The 16025-nt window shown below is 41.7% G+C and overlaps 1 protein-coding gene across 8 annotated transcripts in view; it reads left to right on the forward strand.

Annotated features, from left to right (window-relative positions):
• The window catches only part of SORBS2 (sorbin and SH3 domain containing 2), a 240467-nt gene that overhangs the window by 206731 nt on the left and 17711 nt on the right, over positions 1-16025 (forward strand). For all 8 annotated transcript variants that reach the window (XM_075556798.1, XM_075556802.1, XM_075556803.1 and 5 more), the window contains 5 exons: positions 2697-2785; positions 4090-4136; positions 8147-8261; positions 8338-8466; positions 10688-10891. In XM_075556798.1, the coding sequence (XP_075412913.1) occupies positions 2697-2785; positions 4090-4136; positions 8147-8261; positions 8338-8466; positions 10688-10891 (584 nt within the window). The remainder of the gene's footprint in view (positions 1-2696; positions 2786-4089; positions 4137-8146; positions 8262-8337; positions 8467-10687; positions 10892-16025) is intronic.

Raw genomic sequence — 16025 nt, forward strand, 5'->3', positions numbered from 1 at the left:
TTGATAGAAGAATTAGATCGTTAGAATGTCTCTGCAGATTCAGACAATTCTCGCTTCCAGTGTAGCCGGGGCAAATCACAGTTCAACTGTGGAGCACATCTTTTTGTTTTGTTTTGTTTTCGAGGTTTATTTAACTGCACACTGTAAAGTGTCTTATACATATATCTAATTCTTTTGATTAATTAGTAAAGTGCATCTCTGGACTGTGTGAATGTGTAGAAGCTGGAGTGAACATGGCAGGCTGAGGCGAGAATCCCCACCAGAATACCATCTCTGCACACACACCAAACAGCGCAAAATGCTTTGCCTCTGCTGCCGACGTAAAGCTGGCGCAGACCTGTGGGGCAGGTGCTGTCAGTGCTGTCTTATTGAAGAAGGGGAGGTTCAGGGAGGACAAGAAATGTGCCCAAGGCCACAGAGAAAACAGATGGCAGAAGCAGGATCCCCACCCCCAACAGTTCAGACTTGCAACATAAAATACCATCTCAAAGGGGAAACGCTATCATAGGAATTGATGTATACATACAGGCGAATGGGCAATTATAATTTAAAATATTCACATGTATCTTTTTCTTTCATAGTATGGCACATGCTTCAAAAATAAGACCTTGGAATTTTAAAAATGAATTTCTTCAGTTGGGAACTTTCCACAGCTGAGGCATCAGAACCTTTTGATATATACATGATTGCCGTTTATCTAGTTTTTAAGTATCTTTATACTCAATTTCCTCGTAATTACTCAATTAATCCTAAATTCTCAATTTCCTATGCAGATAAGGCTCTGATATGATTTGAGAGGACTTTGAAATATATTTAGTTTTATATATTTTAATAAAATATATACTTTCTGATTGTACTTTGTCCAAGTGAAAAATACTTTATAGTCCATAGACTAATGAGCATAATTTTAAATGTGTGACTACTATTAGAGACTAAATATTATCCCCAAAACAAATCCATTGCCATTAAGTCAATTCCTGCTCACAGTGACCTTGTCTAGGGCGCGAGAGCAAATTGATTGCCTACAGAGAAGCTGGTGGATGTTGAACATACAACAGCCCAATGCTTATCTCACAGTACCACCAGGGCTCCCTGACATTGTATTAATTTAGAATGAAAAATAGACCACTCAGAATCTTCTACCAGCCATGAAAATAAGTGGATAAATTTTACCTGAGATGCTTGTGACCATGTTACTTTCTGGCATCGAAAGATTTTGGAAGATCTTCAAATCAGTTCCAGGAGAGTTGAATACTATTGATGTCACCAAAATTCCACTTTCTAGAAGGGTGGGATGGTAATGGATTGGGAGTCAATTCTCTCTTAATCAAAGCCTTGAACAAGATTCTGGTGGTGGTGGATGTTTAATGAGTCAGCATTTTAAAATTACTCCACAGATGAACATATTAATTTTATTCTTCAAGCTTTTTGATTTTCCATATGACTAAATTTATTCAAGGGGGGAAATAAATAGTTTAAGTTTGACTTAATGACAGTGGTAAAATTCTATAACAGAATATTTTAAATCTCTAGTTACATTTTAAAATATGTCACATAAATGCAGGAAGTGTAAGATACACCTGGGAGTCATACTTTCATAATGTAATTGATTATTTATGGTTTGGTTCATGGTAGAAAGAAAACAATTTAATATTTTACAAATAATATTTAAAATTACAGGATTCTTCTTTTTAAATTATTTTTCTTTTCTTGTATTCTTTCTTTTATCACTTTGTCCTGAGGATAAATATTTACTTTCTGATAAGATAGCCTATCAGCTGGGTACAAGTAAGCCATAGATAACAGTGTGACAGCCTGTCTGTAAGTATGTAAAAACAGAAAGAGTATCATTATAATTATGGTTTGTCATCATCATTTTCTTTACTTTTCTCTATCTTTTTCATTGCTACATTCTGCATTGTAGTTCCACAAAACTCTTTTCATGTGTGTAAGTCATTGCTATTTTCAAATTGTCTGTTCTCCATTTGGCTACTAACCAAAAGGTTAGCAGTTCAAATCCACCCAGAGGTACCTCAAAGAAAGGGTGTCAATCTACTGCCAGAAGATCACCAGACCAAACTCATTGTCATTGAAGTAGATGCTGACTCATCGTGACCCTATACCAGAGGAAGAATTGCCCCTATGGGTTTGCAAGGTTGCAGATCTTGGCAAGAGCAGAAAGCCTCATTGTTCTCCCATGCAGTGGGCTGGATGTGCTGACCTTGCAGTCCACAGCCCAGTACATAACCCACACCCCACTCAGGCTCCTTCCCAGAATTCGAAACCCCATGGAGCCCAGTTCTGCCATGACAAACACAGGGTCATCATGAGCAACAACGAACTCAATGGCAACTGGTGGTTTGGGTTTATATGCCTTATAATAGTAATTAGTAATCGATGGCTAAAAGAATAGAAATGAATAAAAAATCTTTGAAAGGCAAAATGTCTACAGCCATGAATTGGCTGCCCTGGGTGGTGGTATATCATTATCTGCAATCTCAGATATTTATCCATTTGAAATGGTCTTGTTTCCATGGTCCTCTCTCCCAACTTCATAAACTGCCTCCTCCTCCTCCTTTCATCCGTGGTGTCTCTGCAAATGTTCGAGGACAGTAGTAGCCACTGGGGAAACGGGCTAACCGTGTCTGCTTTCATTAATGGGCGCACTTTCTAACTGGCCCTGTCCTTCCCAATAGACCGAGAGTCCCCTAGAGGTTACTCGTCCACGTGGACTGACTTGGGGAGAAGTGCGTCAAGGGAAAGAAGAGGAACTCCAGACAAAGAGGTAAGTGTTCAGGAGCACACAAGGCTCGTTAAGCAACATAAAGTACTTGCCAGGAGCCAAAGTTACCTTCCAAATCCAGTATAATATCTGGTCTAACAAATATTAAAATAACAGCCAAGAACCTAGAGTACACCCTGGAAGCTTAGAACTGGGTGCAAAAGAGTTTGCACACTGACCCTAGCTCCACATCTGCCCCAGTTGTGGCCCAGTTTGGGCTATATGGTTTCTCCATGAGTTAATGGTTGTATCCGTAACATCCTAAGCGAAGCCACCTCACCAGAAGAGGAGTCGGCGCTATAAAAATGCCTTCCCCGATGTCCTAGAGGACAGCTCTGGATCAACAAGGTTGCAAACCAATAAAAAGTCCATCTAATATTTTCTGGCGCACGTTTGACAAAGGAGGCCCAAAGATCTGCTAACCCAGCCGCTCTCCATGACACCGATCCTTGCTCTTCATCCTTAGCCCCAGAGGCAGGGTTAGAGTTCTCCTACCACAAAGGTAGGAGACTGAAAGACACACCACAAGGTTCCCCACGGGGATCTGAGAGAGTCGAGTGCCTGAAGGACCACAAATTAATCAGGGATGAGGTTCAGTTTGGTCCGGGTTTCCTAAGATTCACCAGAATAGGGCAGGGGGCTTTTCTGAAAGGAGGAGCATAATATGGTGTCGTTGCCAGAGGACACAGGCAATCCGTGAGCTCCACTGTCTCCCAATGGGCACAGGTCCCTCCCATCATGACTAACTTATGAGCAGCTGAGGGACACATGCTGAAGAATTCCTGAAGCCTCCGGGGAATGAATGCAAGATGATCACACCGACACCTTGGCCAGCAACTGGGCTCCCAATGACAAGTGGACTAGTGTTTCTTGGCTAATGTTTGGATGTGTGTTTAGTAAAGAGGGATTGTGCCAAAGGAGAGATGTGGAGTCACTGGCCCCTGCAGGTGTCCCAGGAGAGGCTGTTAGTGCCAGAATCACACCAAGGAGAGATCCTCTGCAGGTGTTCCGCTCCCCTACATGGTATTCACCCGCCCTAGTTTCTAACATGAAATATGATATTCAATAGCTGTAGCGAATAGATCTTCTCTGTTGCTCTAGCTTTATCCTGGGCTAGATTAAAATATCTAAATGCAAAACCAATGAATTGATTTGCAAATTCCAGACAGGATTAAAATTATGTACATTTAACCATGCCTTGAGTTATTAGTTACCTTTAATTTTTGTGGAATGGTACTTTTTTTCCCCTTGGGGGTTAGGAGAACCAAATTTTAAGGTCCAAGCTAATTGTTTCCCTTCTTTTTTAGAAGCTGCCTGCAACAGCGGTCTATGATTTTAAGGCTCAGACATCTAAGTAAGTAAGATAAGTTTTCCTTGCATGATTAAAATGGTCTCTCGATACTTCAGTGACGTTTCCAGAGAGGAATCCTGCAGCGGGAGGGCTATCAATGAAGACCTACTTCCTAATTCCACAATATACTCTAATGAAATAGATCCTCCAAGATTAATTGGCATAACGCTAGTTTTATTTTCATTTTGAGTTTCCTTGGGACACGTTACATTTATATTTTCATTGAAGATATTTGCTTGCAATGAGTTCAAAGGCTAGAATTTCTCCTATCAAGATGCAGGGGAAGCCGACAGTTACTTACCCGCCAACATCAAGCACTGCTTGTGGCGTGAGGACCAGGACGCTGCCCACCAAGGATTGGGCAGTAAAATATCCGGTGCCCACAGGCCGAGCTCAGAGGTTCCCCACCAATATCCTCTCCCCTCCACGGTCTTTGATGTGGGTGCTTTCCGACTCCGCCTCCTTCTGTCGTTAAGAGCGCATCTTAGAGCGCATCTACTAAACACGCACTCCGCTAAGGTCCCAACCGCACGAGCCGCCTTGCGTGGGAGAGAAACTTCTAGAATTTTCAGTAGTCCGTGTGCGTCAGCCTCCTCTACGAAACTCTCGTGTCCATCAGGGCTCGAGATATTGGTTTCCTCCTTAAAAACAACAACAACAGCAACAAAAAACAGGATCCTCATGTTATTATTTTTTACCATTTTATTGGCATATAATCCACGCATCATGCGCTCCAAAAGTTCCATCAGCTTCCTTATAAATGGACACGAATTATGTTGTCCCGTTTAAACTAGTATGTATTACAAGAAAACCTTTCATTAATCAAAATTTAAATGCATGAATAATTCCACCGGGCAGGGAAAAGAGGGGTGGGGGGAGAGAACACAGCTAAAAACCTAAACTCCGTAGAATCTAGTAATGCTACTGAAGTAAGTGCAAAAACCAATGTTATTTGGAAATGAAGACGTAAGTCTAAGAAAGAAAGAGCCCCTGAAGAAAAGCCTGTCTTCTTCGGGAGGCAGAGAAGCAATGGCGCTGTGGTTGCTGGCTAGTTCCCGCGCTCAGCCATGTCTTCTGGACATGTGGCCGGTCCATCGCACGCCCCTAACACAGAACACAGCCGGGCCGCGCCCTCTGGGGCCATAGCTCCAATGCCCGCTTCGTGCACGGAACTCCGAGCAACGGCAGGTGGAAGAAACAGCAAGGTGGATATGCGCCCAGGGCTCACACGACTTTTGAGATGCCTCAATCAAAACCACGCTTGGAGCACAGAGATGAAGCCATGGACGGGGGGGGGGGGGGGGGGGGGGGCTGGTCTCCCTGGAGATCCGTTGGTTCCCAATGCCCCCAGTCCCCACGCCTGCAGGGCAGGGTAGGCGGCACAGCCTTCCAGCAGGTTCTGGCCACCTCTCGCCAGATATTACAAAGTTCACCCACCACTCAGTCTTTCTAAACCAACTAGCCCCAAAAATCTTCCCTGTCCCAGCCTTCAGGGAAGGCGATTCGACCACTGTCACGGAAACCTGTTTCCCTCAGATCATAAATTCATCCTTCTCATTTTAACGTAATGACGCTCTTCCTGTGGTCCATTTTTTTTTTCATTTGGAGATGCGAATCGCTGTTGTTCATCACCCACGGTGGAGTTGTGTATTTGACACACACACAAATCTCAGGATGATGGGCGTTTTAGAAAGCTTGAAAGGCCTGCGAGCTACAGCCACATTTGGAAAAGGCATTTCGCTTAATATTTAGTGAGCTGTAAAAGCTTTTTGCACCTAACACCTTGTGAATACAAAAAGGTGCATTTGTTTTCAGAGTCTGCCTGCTTTAAAAGCTATTTCCTTTACCCAAGACCAGAAAATTTCATTTACCGTAATTCATACAGTTTTAGTAAGCATAAGATCCTAATAAAATAAGATAAAGAGAAAAAAAAGATAAGGAGATAAAATGTCATTTTCAAAATGCCACTGTCCTAAATGAAAATAATAGTGATAATCAATAAAAGCAAACGTATTAACTTAAAGCACTTAGAAATTCTACCTCTGAGGGGAGGGGGACACAGTTTTGAAAATTGAAGAGTAAGATATTTTCCTTTTTCTAAATGACCTCGAAATGTTCAACAAATGGAAAGGATGCTTTTCATATTAAAGGCAAAAAATTAGTCATCTTTAATTTATATAGCCACAAATAATTAACTTCTTATTCTCAATTCCCAAACACAAAACATACCTACAACAAGTAAGCCTGTTTTGGATTACAAAACTTTGCTTTGCTTTGTTTTATATTGAAATTTTTTAAGGCAGGCATTTGCCCCAACTCACTGTCAATTGCGACTCCTCATAGAACCACTAGAGGGCAGGGTGGACATGCCCCAGAGGTTCTCCAGGTTGTACATCTTGTTAGGAGGCAAGACTGCTGGATCTCTGTCCCCTTGAAGGCTGCAGGGTTGGATCCACCAGCCTGTCAGTTTGCAACCGAGCTCTGTAAGCACAGCACTGCCAGGGAACCTGCTTGCCTTTAACCTAAGCCAAACCACTGGCATGGAGTTGTTCTCCACTCCTAGAGACCCTGTGTAAGGTCTCTGAGGCTTTATAAATCTTTATGGGAGCAGAGGTCTGGTAATCGCCCTTTGGAGTACAGTTCTATTTGGAAAGATAAGGAGTTGACATGAGTCAGAATCAACTGGAATAACAGCTGGTTTTTTTTCTGTGCTACAGTTTTCCAATCAAGATGAGACATGCTTTATCTGATATGAACTCTGTCTCCATTGTATATTCTACACAAGTAAACAATTCACCATAAGATTCTAAAGTAAGCAGTGGAGAAGGTTCAGGACAGGAAGGCATTACGTAAGATGCGGGAGCTCTGGGGAAAGGTCTAAATTAAGTCCTCCTGCAAAGGATGGCAGCGGAGTCAAGTCAGGCATCGGCACTATTGCAGGTTGAGGGAGCTATCAAAAACTGATGTAGGGAAGGGGAGAATTTAGTCATGAATTTTTCAAAAAGCATAGTGTTCTTATAAGTTACAATGTCATATACAGTCATCCAAAGGCCTGCTGTCTTTTTCAGAAACAGCCAAACCGGGAAAACAGAGTGCCTGACAGCATTTTAATTTGAAACAAACAGAAGACACAAAGAAATTAACAAGCAATGTGCATCTGTCTTGGCATTTAAAGCATGTCTATCGTTGTGCTCTGTTGAAAAGCTAAAGTATGCGGTTTATTTTTTTGTATTGCGCAAAATAAAGTTCCTATCTAGATGGTCTCCTGAAATTCCTGTCAACCATCTTCAAGGATCCATAAATAATAATTTTTCTAGTGTTGGCATTTCTGAGCCTCACTGATGTCTGTTTTCCTTACTGCAAGCTTTAGCATATCAAAAGGAGAGAGCTGGAGAGAAAGAGCCCTGGCTGCATTGTAGCCTACACACTGAGCTGCTAATGACAAAGTCTGTGGTTTGAGCCCACCAGCTGCCCTGTGGGAGAAAGATGAGGCTTTCTACTCCCCTAAGGATTTAAAGTGTCAGAACCCCAAGAAGCAGTTCTACCCTTATAGAATTGCTATGGGCTGGAATCCACTCAATGACAATGCGTTTGGTTAGGTTTGGAACCAGCTTCAGGACAAAAAGGTGGGGGGAGGGGTGGGACGCGGGGGTGGGTGGGTGAAAAGGGCAGACCCAACCATCATTTTGCCACCTTCAAAGTTCCTCTTGTACAAACGAATGACCAGAGAGCAATAGCCTGTCCCCTCCTTTGCATTTCATATGAATCTGCCTTTGGTTTATCGTCAATGTGATGTGCAGAGTTACCCTCTTTTGAAATCATTTCTGAAATTGCATTGTTACAAGTAAAACCTGAGAAGTTGTAAGCAAAGCATCAATCTAAATGCGCAGAGGAGTTTTGTGTTCTTCTTTTATTATGAGATGCAACGTTTCCAAATAAAAAATGGGGCACAGGTTAATGAAGATTAATTGCTATACATCAAGCAAATGACTCTTTAAGCATGTCTCTTGCAGGGAGCTGTCATTTAAGAAAGGAGATACCGTCTACATCCTCAGGAAAATTGATCAGAATTGGTACGAGGGAGAGCACTACGGGAGAGTGGGCATCTTTCCTATCTCCTACGTGGAGGTAAGTCGTTTCCCTCTTGGCTGGTCGTTTCAAAGGTACTTCAGAGACTAGAATTAAGAACTGCTTTCTTTACTAGAAACTCACACCTCCTGAGAAAGCCCAGCCTGCGAGACCACCTCCCCCAGCACAACCTGGAGAAATTGGAGAAGCGGTAGCCAAATACAATTTCAACGCAGACACAAATGTGGAGTTATCTCTAAGAAAGGTAACACAACTATCTCCCGAGCTGTTACCCTGGAAAGGTTGGATAGGTTCACAAGAGAAGCACTTTTTTCCTTCCTTCGATATTACTGGGTTCCCCCCTGTGCAGCAAAGGACTCCGTATGTTGAGCTGAGGAGCCATGAACTACCTGCCCGTGTCTTTGCAGAGCACGGTTCTCTTGGTGTGGGACTACAGGGGGGCGGGGGGGGAGGGGGTTGCACAAAATCGCCCTGAGAGAATTTCTGCCTATGGCTGAGCCTGGACACAGGAGGCTGGCTTCCACACTGCATCCTCAAGGATGCCTCTAGCAAAATGCCAAAGAGGTGTCTATGGGGAGGAGGGTGGGGCCAATGGTCAATGTGCTTGGCTGCTAAGCACACTGGGAGGTTCAAGTCCACCCAGAGCCCCTGAGCATGAATAACCCAGTGATCTCCTTTGCAAAAAGGGGGAAAACAAACAAAAATAGGTTGCTGGCAGCACTGTGACGCACAGTTCCACTCTGATGCGACACATGCGGTCTGTCAGGGGTCAGGGGTGACACCGCAGCCACTGGAATATCCGTGAAGCATCAAGAGGAAAAGCCCTTTGATGCACTTCAGAATATCGTTCTTCTACCTATTATTAAAAAAATTAAATGATAGGTCTCCATGCTGACATTCAACTTAGCTCCAAATCAAGGAATGACTCTAAGGTCCTGAAGATGCTTTCTCGCAGAGGAACCCTGAGAGTGGGGCCGTGTCCTTCGTCGGCCTCTGCAGGGCACCAGGAGTGACCCCAATTCCAGCAGAGACCCTTCTGCTTCCATATCACCTCTTAAGACCAAAAGGAAGTCCTTCAACTTGCTAATTCACACAGTTGAGAGTGACTGAGCAACTTATTATTACGTATTCTGATTTGCTAAAATGTATGGGGTTTAGACAACAACATTGTCTGCACACAACCAAGACACATCATAATATTCACTGGTTCTGGTATCTGCCTGCTTGATCTCTGTGCAGTCCTTAGCCCGGTGTGGTGAGGGAAATACCATTGTCCCGGCCTTGATAGACCCTCCTTCTCATTCCCCACCTTCTAGGCCTAGGTCCGCATCCAGCATGGATTCAATTCTACCTTCAGCACCACCTCAGCCAACAGCCACGCAGAATTTGACCGCCTCACATTTCATACTTGACATAGATACTCTGGCTAACAAATTGTTGCAATAAGCGGGTCTTGGTGTGCTGTAGAGAAAGCTCATGCAATTGTCAACTATAGAGAGACTCCCTTTTCTTCAATGTGGTGGTGGGACAGGCTAAATAAACTGCCCAGTATGTTTACAAAAACAGCTATCTGTCTCGATGCTGCCCTCCAATGTGCTGAAGTTCCTGGTCATGGCCCACCTCCATCACCCTGTTGGTGCCGCTGTCTGAACTTTGTATCACCTTCTGAAAGCAGCTGCCGAGTTTTTGATGCTTACCCCCACCTTGCCTATTGATTTCTGGGTCACTTGTGATTTTGAGTTAAAATTGACCCTGGGTCATATGTACAGTCCTGGATTAACTCCTGCAGGTAGTAGAAACAGGAACTGTATTATGTTCTATTATGACAGAAGTCAGGAGTGTTACTCAGATATTCAGTGGTCCATTTGACACAGCTCCCAAATAATCACAATAGATGCCAGGATCGCGAGTGTGGATGAACACAAGTGACAGCTTTGCTTCCCCGCCCATCCAGTGGCGTCAACAAAGTAAATAGAGTAACGATGGGCTGTCCAACCTCTTCCCTCCTGCAGGTTGATGTCTGGAACACATTGTAGTCACACCATCAGCGAGGGAGGTGCACTTTTCTGGAGTTCTTCCAACAAAAAAGGCCACATCCTTACATCTATTGGTGATAAAACGTTGTCACTGAGACATTTCCTGGTCAACCATTTCCATTTTCAGACAGCTTCCCCAGTCAATTCACACAGCCCCAGTTTGAATATGTATAAGCCCATCCACAATTAGCCAAGTCTCCCTGTGTTCTGTGAATGGATGAATGCATTGTATAGATGTTAATTATCTGTCCTTTGAGCATATGCTCAGAAACCTTACTTGCATTTCTTTGATTCAACCAGAACTGGAGTTATAAGATCTTTCCCAAATGAAGGGGGGTGGGGATATTGTATGTTAGAAACCTTTGGTAACTCTATTTTGTAGGTTATCACTTCTCTGTTTAAAATGCATATCATTAATCTTCATTATAGGGCGATAGAATTATTCTTCTTAAAAGAGTCGACCAGAACTGGTATGAAGGAAAAGTTCCAGGAACCAACAGGCAAGGCATCTTCCCTGTCTCCTACGTAGAAGTTGTCAAAAAGAACACGACACAAGGTGCTGAAGACTACCCGGAGCCTCCAATCCCCCACAGCCATTCTAGTGATAGAATCCACAGCTTAGGTTCAAACAAGGTAAGCAAATCGTCTACCATTTTATTGTTAACTTTGAGATTTGTAATAAGATCACCTGTATATGGTTTTACTACATTAGAGTAGCTCCTCATTTTCCATGGCAAAGAAAAGGATTTTTTATCTTACTTAATGTGTGAGTGCCCTATCATGGAAATGCAATTTTATTTTTCATCAATTGGCACTAGAATAGAAGTTAAATGCTTGATTTTGCCAATTCCATTTTTCTGATAAACTTTGTAAAAGAAATAGAAACCATGAGTTACACAAAACACTTATATGATATATATATACTTCTGGATGGATTGTTGGTTTTTTTCTTCTGGAGCTTGGTTCTTTTCTGAAGATATTTTTAGACACAATGGGATAGCTCAAGGACACATCATTAGACTGATAAAATTCCAGAAAAGTCACAGTATTCTTTATATAAAGGGGGAGCTAAGCCGAAAGTTTTAAATGGAGACCTTTAAGTCAGTTGTTTGCTAATTTGAATGAAAAGCCATAAGTTATTAAAAGCTCTCAATTTGATTTTTAGGACAGTAATCCACCAGTTCACCTGTCTCATTTGAGTTAGTAGCTAAAGATAATCATCCTTTTCAATATACTTTTGGAAAGAACTTTGTTTCTTCACTTGGTTCATTAGAATCAGGCATTCTACATTCTGTACTCAATGTGAATTTTTCTTAATTCTCTATTCTGTTATCTCTATGGATGAAATTTAGGGATTTCTTTCTCATTTTCATTGGCCTCAAAAATAAGAAATTGTAATAAAAAAGATTTATTAAGTTGCATAAATTACTATTTTAATTGAGATTAAGGCTGGGCATGGAAATACAAACCATCTAGAATAAACATTATAAGATCGACATTTCAGACAGTCTTAAAGTATGAATTCATTTCATGTGCATTGTGTAGTCAATGCAAGATCATTTCAAAATTGTGTCCCAAGAGACCTAAACTGCTCTTTGAATACATTTTAAAATAAGTAAGCGATCTAGGAATTCACTCTCCTAAGAGAAAGACTTTCCTATAAAAGGGCCAAGTAGGTATTTCATTTGGCCCAAACCGCTGAAGAGTGGGAGAAAGAAGAGGCTTTCTATTCCCATAAAGATTTACAGTCTCAGAAACCCAGGAGGCAGCTTTACTCTGCTCTAGAGCATCGCTACAAGTCAGCATTGACTCAATGCATTAGTCTGTTGGTTTTGTGGCTGTTGCTGCTTTTGAAGATTGGCTTTCAATTGCAGAATAATTGCCCTTAATCATACAGTATTGAATAGTGCAATAGTTGGGTTACCATTCAATTGTGTTAAATTGATTATCAAGTTTTACAGGTCTTTCTCTTATTATATATACTCTACTACCAAAGCTTAGCATAGAGATCAATAGCCTTCCTTCAGTAGTTTATACTTTAAAAATAGGAAAAATAAGATATTTCATCCACACATATAGTAAATATATCTTATCTGTCATTTAGTTATCTTAAAATAACTACCATACCTATTTCAAAGGAACTAGTACTTTCCAATGACATTTTAGAAGAAATAGCATGTATCAGCATAGGTTTTTAGCACTTAATAAAATATTCTATACATAATGTTCTAGGGCAATAGAATATTTTAAGTTATGCTCTTTTAAAATATTTTAAATGTAAGTTAAAATACATCTAACTTACATGTGTATTCAATTTCCCAGATGATTTTTTGTTATAATAGGATATTTAGGATTGTATAGAGAAATGTATACATGTGAGAAGTATTGAATTAATTTTATGATCACTGTTGGAGGAAAACATGTCAAAAAAACTTAAATCTATAATTTTGGGGTAAAAGTTATTAATTACTAAAAGACTTATTAAAAAATTTTAAATGTCATTTTTGGGGAAAGTTTCTATCAACTCATAATTCACACCGAAAGGCCAATACTTCCCAATAGTATTCAACCTAATGATTTTAGATCTACATGTACTTTCTAAAGGGTGACATCTCAACGCTTCCCACTTCTACATATCCTATTTTTAACTGGTATTTGCTACCAGCAGGAGGTGCTCCTGAAATGATTTGTGACTCTCTTTGACATTCCATCATCGTGTTTCTTGATCTCTGTGTTAAAGGAAACTCAGGTGTCAATTGATACTATAGCTGATCCTTCTATTTTTAGAGCACAGTAAAATCCAATTCCACTGCTTTTGGAAGAAAGTCTTTTCTTAGAATTTTGGTGGCATAGGTACACGTTTTGGTGATAACGTATTACTGAGTAGTTACTGTGGCCTTGGGCAAGTGCAAGTTCGTCATAAAGCTGACGGTGGTCATGGCGCTAGAGGAGTAGCACTGAGTGGTAGTCGTAGTAGTGAAGCTACCAGACCTTAAAATCTTCCTTCTTCAAACACACAGCACGCCTGCCCATGGCTTACACGGAAAATGGAAAAGTCATAATCTTGAATAATTGCCTATTCCACCGACTTCAAAATCCAGGAAACCAAAACTTTGTGTTATAAAACACAGAACTCTAGCCAACAAGAAAAATGCACTAGACTTCCAAATGTGACGTGGATAATTTCTAACTGGCTACCAAAGTCATATCTCAGGATTTTCTAGGATGGGTCTCAAACCAGTAAAAAAAAAAATGCATAGTCTCCCTTCCTATCAAGTGATAAGCAACCTTTAGTCCTTAATCTGTATTCAGATATTCAAATGAGTTTTGTGACACTCTTTGATATTGTGTCTTGTACCATGATGACATATTACTTAAAGAAAAAAAAAAACAAACAGAGCTAAATAAATCCAAGAAATGTCTTGTTCTTTTAACACAGACGTTAAAAGTCAAATGAGGTATGCACTAATGTCCTCTTAAATGCAGGGATCTACATAAGAGCCAAGGAGTCTTTACCACATGTGCAAAATAGCATCCCAAACAATCGACTAAATTCCCTCTTGATGATTATTTTTCTCTTTTCAAGCCTAAGTTACCTACTTCGAAAGAATTCAGTGAAAAGTCCTTCATCAATCCCTCTCAAGTCTTTTGTGTGTAAAACATGTAACATTCTTTCTAATCCAGCAATAGGACATAGACATGTTAGAACATGACTAGAGAACTGCTAGAACCACTTTTAGTGGACTTGCATAAAATTTAAATTTACTATTTTAACCAGCAGTTCCAAAATACATCGATAATAGTAACATGTATAGAATCCTCTTTTTATTTTAGGAGATTATGCTTCATAAATGAAACCAAATAGTGAATGGGAATCTTAGCAGACATGCAGCCCGTTGACATCATTACGTTTCCTTGCTACGTTAGCATTTTCTTTACTATTTTTTTAACTTTGAAGTGGCAGTTGTTCACTTTCCTTCTGATCACAGATTTCTGTCCTTTAAAAAAAAAATCTTCAGAGCCTGTTCATTTTGTCACTGTAAAGTGCTCTAAAATATTTTAGACCATATGTTACAGTCACCTTACAAACACATGGTTAAAATATACCGCAGCAAGAAACAATACTAACCAAATCCGGGCAATAAAAAGCATCACTATTAATTTTCTCTATGTGTATGGACGCAGAGTCATTCATAATGTAATGAACTGGTGTGTGGAACGCTATGGGGGGTCATACTTAAATTAGATCTCGCAGGGTTTTGTCTCAGTAACCTCCGTGATCCAGCTCATCTGGTCATTAAACATTGACAACCCCATCCCAAAGCTAGACGGGTTTCTATGAATAACTTCTCCGATTAAGGTGCTAATGACCATACGTATTCAAATTCAGCAAAATATCTTCAAACTTAAACTATTTTTCATTTTCACTACCATTCCTCTCTGTACTCCTCTCTGTGTGTTCTGATGCTTTCTTGGCTATTTATTTCTTCTTCTTTCATCATCATGACTTCTCTCTAAGTTGGCATCAAGTGAACCATGCCCGCCCCCCATGCACAATACCTCACCTGGCCCAGGGGACGGAGCTCACCCAGGAATCGCCCGCGGATGGTTGTCATTGACAGCTGCCTGTCCACTGCCAAGTCCTTTGGCCCCAACACCACTTCCTTTTCCAGACAACTTCCTGGCTGAATTAGAGAAGCTGAGTGCATTAACCTTCACAGCTGACCACCCCCAAGCAAACACTGGAGAGGGCATCTTGCTTGAGATCAAGGAGGAACCTTCTTCCCTCCTCTCCTCACTGCCAGCGCCTCTGCCCTCGGAGTCGCCTTACTCTCTGCCATCTTACTCGCGCGTGGGTGTGGCCCCAGCTCCAGCCCTGCCATGTGAGGCAGCCCTGCCATGTGAGGCAGCCCCGCTCCCGGATCACGGCAAGACCATGCAGAAGGTGTTTGCAGAGCTGAACACAATGAGAAGGGGGTTTCCAGACCCAGCCAAGACTCCTGAAGTCCTCGGTGATAAGTTTGTTGCCTCCGCACGCACCAGTGTCGGTCTCTTGTCCCAAACCCTCCCTGTGATTGGAGAGGAAGATGAGGAAATCTGTGAGGGGGTGATGTCAGGCATCCGAAGAAGACTGCCAGGCTCTCACGAACCAGACCCGCTGTGGTTTGGTCACAATGACGTAGAGGGGGCGCCGCCTCTGCGCATCGACGAGGAGGAAGATGAGGGGAAACGTGACTCTGTAAAACGCCCAGTGGCCACGTCCACAGAGTCTGGGATGTCTCAAAAAGACCGTGATACAGCGCAAGCCAGTGATGAGGTATTTTAATTCTTCCCAATTGCAGTGGAACTAACCAGTCTTACCCTGGTGAAGCAGTGTAGTGAATCGCAGTACTAAATAGCCACCTGACATCGCTTTAGAAGATTTCTTTATAAGCCATACAAGCACTGTGTCAGTTACAGGTGGAGAAGGCTGTATGTAAACTATTTTAATATGATGACATAAATATATGATATAATCCCATTACCTTTCATGGCTAAAATTTCGTGCCAAACAATGATAATTTATATAGCTTGGATAAGTTCCCAACATTAGTGATGAAGGCTATTCTTAGAGCTTTTACTGTCAGACACTGTTCTAAGACCCACCTGTCTACTGTTTGATACACAGGGAGATGAGCCCAGTATTGAGGTGAGAAAGTCCCGTCCCACACATCTGCTAGAATGGCAGCAAGGGAGGCGGGGAGACAGACAGGGAAAAGGTGTGGGG

The sequence above is a fragment of the Tenrec ecaudatus genome, chromosome 8 (assembly GCF_050624435.1).
Source record: "Tenrec ecaudatus isolate mTenEca1 chromosome 8, mTenEca1.hap1, whole genome shotgun sequence".
Lineage (NCBI taxonomy): Eukaryota > Metazoa > Chordata > Mammalia > Afrosoricida > Tenrecidae > Tenrec > Tenrec ecaudatus.